General features: G+C 29.2%; 1 protein-coding gene across 1 annotated transcript in view; it reads left to right on the top strand.

The window, feature by feature from the left end:
* Positions 1-7,897, top strand: part of LOC106463338 (GATOR complex protein WDR59-like) — a gene marked incomplete at its 5' end in the record, with an annotated part of 43,373 nt that overhangs the window by 16,905 nt on the left and 18,571 nt on the right. The window contains 4 exons of the mRNA XM_013923361.2: positions 75-153; positions 826-938; positions 2,675-2,798; positions 5,531-5,557. Of these exons, the coding sequence (XP_013778815.1) occupies positions 75-153; positions 826-938; positions 2,675-2,798; positions 5,531-5,557 (343 nt within the window). The remainder of the gene's footprint in view (positions 1-74; positions 154-825; positions 939-2,674; positions 2,799-5,530; positions 5,558-7,897) is intronic.

Here is a 7,897-nt window from a genome sequence, read left to right as displayed (position 1 = left end):
TATATATATATATATATATATATATATATGTGTGTGTGTGTGTGTGTATTTTATTAAAAAGATTATGTTTTCAGTCTAGGTGGTGACACTCAAACAATTTGTAAAAAAAATGCGTCAGTGGCAGCTGAATTTGGTAGAAAAGATCTTGTGCAGGTAATTTTTGAACTGTTGAACTTTATTTTTTGTGTATTGCATCACTGGTAGTTTATAATTTTGTTAGTATAGCCTGAAGTTATCAGCTGGGGATGAATTTGTGTACTCTTATGCTGAAGTGGGAAGTCTGAAGTTATTAGTGGAATTTTGAATTTATTTATTTTTCTCTACATGTTTTGCTGTACATATATTCCTATAGATGAATAAAACCTACACATAACAAATTAGTAAGTTTCTATCATGAAGTTAATAAGTTAGCTATTTATTTAGTTCTATAATTGTAATAGTGACACGTGCTTCATCAGATTGGCTAAGCCTACACATAATAAACTATGAAGTTTCTATAATGAATATGGTAAATTAACTATTTAATGCTTATAATTGTATTAGTGGTACATGTGTTCTTACATATGGATTAAGCCTATAAACAAGCTAATGAGATTTGTATTGTAGTTTTTTTTTAAATACATTATTTTATCAGTAATATAAGGGCATGGTATGACCTATTGCTTAGTATGCCAGGTTGTGAATTGAAGAGTCCAGTAGTTTTAAAATTATTTGGTGAAATATTTTGTAAGTAAGTTATTAAAAGACAATAACATAAATTTTTTACTGAAGTTTTTTTATTTTTTTATTAGTGGTAGTTAAACATTTGCTTTGATATTCTACCAGGTGTGGCAACTTGCAGCATTAATTGCTAGTACTGAATTGTCTCCAAGTAGTGATCCAGATGATGGAGTTCCATGGTCCCAACATCCTTTTGGACGACGACTTCTTCAATCTCTGTAAGTTGTGCTAATGCTTATACATTTGTAAGATTAATATATGTGCCATTATGGCAACATGAATGGTGTGTGTGTGTGTGTATATGATGCTTGTTTATTCTGCATATATTATTAGTGTTGTTCTTATATGTGAATGTGGTATGGTTTGTGAATGTTTATGATATTGTTTATTTTGCACACCTTAAATGTTAGCTTACCTTTTTTGTTACATATAATCTGAAGTCCTATTTCTGTTATAGCCTAAATAATGTACAGTGTAGTCTGCTGCCAAATCTCAATATTAAGTTTTTAAAAGGTAATAAGCATGAAACTTTAAACAATATGCAAGTTAGTAGGGCTGTATTTGAAGGTTCATTGGGTGACTTTCAAGCATTGTCACAGTTTTGTTTCTTTTGTTTATAGAAATCATTTGACAATGTTTGAATAGTAATTACACATTTAATGCCACTCATGGGGAAAATTGATTTTTTGATTTGTATAATGCCCATTACTTAAACAAAAATTGTTTTAAAAACACACCACTGAAACCTAATATGTAAGAGCTGCATCCATGCACACCATCAAGATGGAGCACAGAGGGAGTACATTTAGCTTGCTGCTTTGCTTCAATAAAATGTGCTGAATGCCTAATGTACAAGATGGAAGTATTGTGGTAGGATAAATATAAATCATAAAATACATGCTAACACTAATTTTTATGTTGAAACAGGAGCACTTGTTTAACTTTCCATTCTTCCTCCCCTCCTCAAGGCAAAATTTCAGAAAAAAAAGTGATTGATCATAGCACTCTCTCGTAGCTTTTGGTATTCTTAAAAATCTGTATTTCTTTTCTGATTGAATTGTTGCGTTACTTAACTCTGCTGTGTTTTGCTGTTTATTTCTTATGTTTATCAGGAATGTTTAACTAATCAACAGTATTATGTTAAAAAGAATATGATTGTTAACTTAGTTGGAATGGTGACTGTTAAATAAAGGTTTGTTTTGTTTAGTTGCAGTTCTTTTAATTGTCCACAAAAGTGTGCTCTTGCAATGTAAGCTTACAGTATGTAGCTATATCAGTATTGTATGTGTACATAAATAATGTGTATTTTTTACTTAAGGTATAAAAACATGATTAGAGTTCCATGTAATATATTTCTAAACTACATATGAATGTTTTATTTCATTTAAATATGTTATCTGTAAAATATGAGGGCTTTCAATTAGATATGAACTAGTAATTATGGTAATATCATCAGTAAACTAGTACTGTCAAAGGCTCAAATCTTTCTTAGGTAATTTATTCTGAATCTTCAAAGGTCAAAATCTATTCTGTTACAGACCCACAAGTTTGTAATCTTGAAAAAAAAAGTGTAGGCTACATGAATAAAGTTGTGTGATAAATAATTATGTAATCAAAATTTCATTTTGAGTTCCTTTAGAACTGAAAATGTAGCCCATTGTGTAATAATCAGAAGTTGACAAATTAAAAAAGGTAAAGCTACTACTACTGTTTGTAACAAATGCTTAAAAATAAGGGACAGAAAGAGGGGTTTAAAGATATGTTGTTATATTGCAAATTTTTTTGTTTATTCCTTTTTTATGATCTTTTATGTAAAAATACTATTAAAATACTTCAAAATTTTTTTTATAGGAGATTTAGTTTAGATGAAATGTTATTTGTATTGAATATCAGAGATTCTTATTATTTAATATTTACATTTTATTGATGTATACATATATATTTGAATTTTCAGTATCAACCACTTTATCAAGATTCACGATATTCAGACAGCAGCAATGATATGTTGTGTCTTCCACTCTTGTCAGGAAAACATTGTAAAGAGAAGCCACTCAGTTATTGACATTGGATTGACCTCGGTAAATTCTGGACCATATTTTTTATCCACTGACAAACTTAAGTGATGGGTATACATGATCTGTTATTGTACTGAAACATCTATTATTTTACTCTGCTTTTTACGTGAAATGATCAAAAGTCGGGCGTATTATTGTGTCTCAAATACCTATCATGTAAGGCCACGAGGTATGTGTAAGATTATAAGGTTTAGAAACAAATTTACTGTAATACTGATATTCAGTATCAAAGTATGTTGACAAAAGAAAAAAAGTGTAATCATAATTCTGAAGAAAAGTACTTAAAATTGGGGTCTCGCACAGTTTTTTGAAAATTGTGTTAATTGGTCAATATGTAGACAAATTTTAAATCGTACATATTTCAGTTGTATTTTGTAAATGTTGAAATTTTTTGCATATGAAAATCATTTTAGGTCAGTTTACATAGCTTTTAGAATAAATGAAGTACAGAAAATTAATGTTTCACTGTTCATCGTTATTGGAACAGTACATAATTCATTAGTTAACATGCAGTTAGTAAGATTCTGACAATAAAAATGTGAGTAATTTGTAGTTAGTGCTGAGGAAAGAGAAAATATGTCTGATTTAATGTAACCATTCTTCTACCTAAGAAATGAAAAGCTTTGATTTGAACTGATAATTTTGATCAATGTCTTGAGAAAAATTAATAATAATAACCTTTATATCAATAAAAGTATATATATATATATATATATATAACTTTTGGTTGAACATTTATAAATGATATTATGATGACAAGGTTACTCATAAGTGATTTATGTTAGTATAGATAGTATTTAGTTATTTGTGTGACAGATATCTGTTGTTAATGTAGTTTTCTCTAAGTATATATTTAGTTCCAGTTGCTGTGTTAGTATAAAAGTTTCCTTTGTGTGTTTTTACTTCCAGCCCTAGGGAAGAAACAACTAGAGATGACACATTTTAGTTCAAATCATGACAAACTAAAAGTGACATACTTAAACAGGCTTTGGATAAGCCAGAGATAATACATTTTACTTAAATTGTGGATAAACCAGAGATGTCGGAGTACAAACTCTGGACAAAAATATGTCACATTCATTTCAGGATCTGAAAAGAACAGAAATGGTTTGTAAAAATTCTGGGTAAAATAGATTACACATTTTATTCTATTTACTGAACAAACCAGATATGACATAGTTAATGTAAACTCTGGAAAAACCATAGACGATATTTAATTCAATCTTTGGATCTCTGGATAAACCAGAGATGTCGGAGTACAAACTCTGGACAAAAATATGTCACATTCATTTCAGGATCTGAAAAGAACAGAAATGGTTTGTAAAAATTCTGGGTAAAATAGATTACACATTTTATTCTATTTACTGAACAAACCAGATATGACGTAGAACAGAAAGAACAGAAATGGTTTGTAAAAATTCTGGGTAAAATAGATTACACATTTTATTCTATTTACTGAACAAACCAGATATGACATAGTTAATGTAAACTCTGGAAAAACCATAGACGATATTTAATTCAATCTTTGGATCTCTGGATAAACCAAATATGACTTTTTTGATCGAAACTCAGGATAATCCAAATACATTCTCTATTTAATCCAGATTCTGGACAAGCTAGAGACGGCAAATGTTGATTCCAAAATCGTCAAATGATTAACACTGAGGCATTGCATTTTTCTGGAAAATTATTTATAATAGGTTTATTCTTTGGTTATTAGATTTTATGATGAATACTCTTGATTTTCTGAATTTTATTACTAATTTATTTAGTGTCACATAAGATGAGTTGTTTGATGTACAGTATATTTTTTGCAAATGTACATGTGTAGTGTAAATACTTATCATGAGCACATTTTTGATTTATTATACCTGTCATAAAACATTGCATCCTTTATCTCATCCCTTAGTGATTTAAAACAAATTAGAAGAGTGTGTAATAACAGTATTTTAATTACACTATTTTTACCATATCCATTACTGATGATGCATTTCACTCAATCCAGAGCTTATCAAGATGACTGGGATACAACTAATACTGTAATGGTCAAAAAACCACATTGTCGGGCAATGGATGTGGCAAAGACAGTGAGGTTGGAATACTACTATTATACACTCTCCTAATTCTTGAAAATCCCTAAAGGACTAGACAAAAAATGCAGCTTTAAAAATATAATAGGTCTAGTACTAATGCCTCATGACAAGTATAATTAATTATAATCATGCTTTGCTAATTTGGAAAAGGCATTCACACTATAACAATTATTTAGAACTGAGAGCATTTTTGTTTTGTATTATTATTATTTCACACTTACTTTCCAAATTATTTTTTAATGTTAGGATTTGTTAGGATTTATATTACATTATAATAGATACACAGCCTGTTTGCAATAATGTAAAAATTAACTTTCTTGATAGATAATCTGATTTAAAAAATTTACATAATACTATTCTGGTCATATGACTGACTATGATTTAATGTTATATATAAAATTTTGGTTCATTTCTTATTTGTATCACTAAAGATTTTCAACTTTGTCCTTAAGCTTTACTTGCACATGAGCTTGTTTCAAAACAAGAAAAATTTGCATGTAGAAAAGTCTTTTTCATTGAATTTCTTTCTGAGCTTATAGTAAAGTTCTATTAGTCACCAAAGAAATCTGAAAAATCTATTCTTTGTACACTTCTTTTTATATTTGCATATGTCATGTTGAGAATTTCTTTTATTTACTGTAGCATCTGTCAGGAAAATGGTGGCAAAAGGTATGTTGGCAAGTTAAATGAAACCCCAGTAGTTTGGAATGAATTTTTTTTTATTTTGGCTAGTCCTTTGTAAATCTGGTATTGGTTGTTTACCAAGCACTGCATCCAATTATTAATTAATAATAAAGAACCAGTCCTTTTCCACAAATTTTAAGTTGGCAAATTTTGCCTACTTACCCAGCATATGTGAGCATGAAACTCCATTGTTAATTAATACTAGAAAACCAGTCTTTCTTCACAAGTTGTAAGTCAGCTGATTTTTTTTTTTTGCTTAGATAATCTATGTCATCATAACATCTCTCAATTAATTAATAATAGCCAACCAGTCTTTCCCTTCAAGTTTTAAGTCAGCTGATAGTGTTTGTTAATTCAGTATGTGTCATCATGACATCACACTATTAATTACAGTAGGAAACTAATCCTTCTTCCTGACATGTATATCAGCTAAATTAGCTGCTCTTCCAATAAAGACATTGTAACATTCCATTATAGCTGTTAATGTTGTATTAGTTGCTCTCCCCAACCCCAAGTTGCAAGTCAGCCAATAGTGTCTACTCTCCTAACATGTAAAGCCCGTTAACTCTACATCTGTTATTAACTGCAAATTAAAAACCTTTTTTTTTTAACAAGATAAAAATCAACTGACATTGATTTCTGACTCGGGAAACAAAATTCAGCAGCTTATCATACCATTGTCAACTAAAAATTGAAAACCAGTCTTTCTACTTTGTATGCCATGTAATGTTCGCTACTGTCTCAGCTAACAAAACCAAATCAACACTGTGTCTCATTGTTAACTACAAATTGAGAACCCATTTCTCTTCCTGGACAGTAAGTTTGACATAATAACTGGTTCTGTCAGCATGATATCCCATCATTAAGTAATTAATAGAGCCATTACTTCTTCCCCATGTTGTAAGTCAGCTTTGACATCTTGCATGAAGATGTATTAGTAAATATGCTGTGTCTGAAACCCTTATATAACCCTAGTTTTAGTTAATACATGTAACTTTCACATAATCATTTAATTTTTATGTAAACTTAACATAACAATTGAACTGGTGATGTCTTATAATTTTTATTAACCTTTTATTGTGAAGTTTAGTGTAGATAACATCTATAATTTAAACTGGTGGTGGTGAAAATAGTCTTTTGTAACCTGTATTTTAGATGATGATTTTCAGAAAATGTTTAATGTAAAACACTTAAGATGAACTGTATTTTAGATAACATTTTAAAAGTAAAATGCAATTTAGGTAACACTTTTTGTATAATGTATTGTAAATAACAGTTGTAAGGTATATATATTACTGTGGATAACTCTTGTAGTTGTATGCAGTCAATAGTAGTAACATAAAGTGTATTGTAGTTTTAACTTGTATAAACCAGTGTAGACAATACATATATGTAGTTTTAACTTGTACAAACCAGTGTAGGTAATACACATGTATTGTAGTTTTAGCTTGTATAAATTAGTGTAGATCACACATGCAGTGTTTCATGTAAACAATATTATTAATAGCAGCTTTAAAATAAACTGTTGTTTATATTATGCACTATTGAAAGGAACTTAAGAAAGTTTCCTTGAAAAAACATATATTTACTATAAAATCTGGTTATAAGCACTTATTTAACACGCATATGTAATACTTTATAAAAAGTATATTAGTACACAGTGATAGCTTTAACCTTTAATGAAATACATCTGTGTTATATTTAGCCCCATGTTTAATTTCATGTTTTCTTTCATAACAGTTTGATCACAACTTTGCTGTTCTCTTTTTTTACATTGTACATGAACTATTAATTATGCATTTTATGTATGTTTATTGTAGAATCTTTATTGTTACTAGCTGTGTTTTTCATTATAATCTGCACGTTCATATGGATATTGTGTACTTTGGGTCATTCTATTGAATTGAAAGATACTTAAGAAAAGAACACGTTAACCCTATTGGCACGGGTACCCTTTACTGTGCATGACACAAGGTTTTAGTGTCTTATATTCAAAATTTTATTAAACTAATTTTAGTTTATGTTACACCAATTTGAATAGCATAATATCTTGGCTAATAATCCATATCTTAATAGCATACAAGTTTTAAGTTCTTAATTCTAAAAGGAATAATATAAAAAAATCCTGAATTTCCACTAGTGTAACACCCATGACAAATTTTGTCTTAGCATGTTATCATCACTATTTTATCCTCAAATTAAATGTAAAATGCTCTATAAAATCACTATTGCTCAAACAGACCATAATTTTTATGGCCCCCTACTGCCACACCCATCTGTCACATCCTCTCTTTCACAGTTGGTTGGTAGTTCTCTCTTACATTT

Source organism: Limulus polyphemus, unplaced genomic scaffold (genome assembly GCF_000517525.1).
Source record: "Limulus polyphemus unplaced genomic scaffold, Limulus_polyphemus-2.1.2 Scaffold1381, whole genome shotgun sequence".
In the NCBI taxonomy this organism is placed as follows: domain Eukaryota; kingdom Metazoa; phylum Arthropoda; class Merostomata; order Xiphosura; family Limulidae; genus Limulus; species Limulus polyphemus.
Note: the sequence above shows the minus strand (reverse complement) of the source record. Positions and strands in the feature narration are given on the sequence as shown.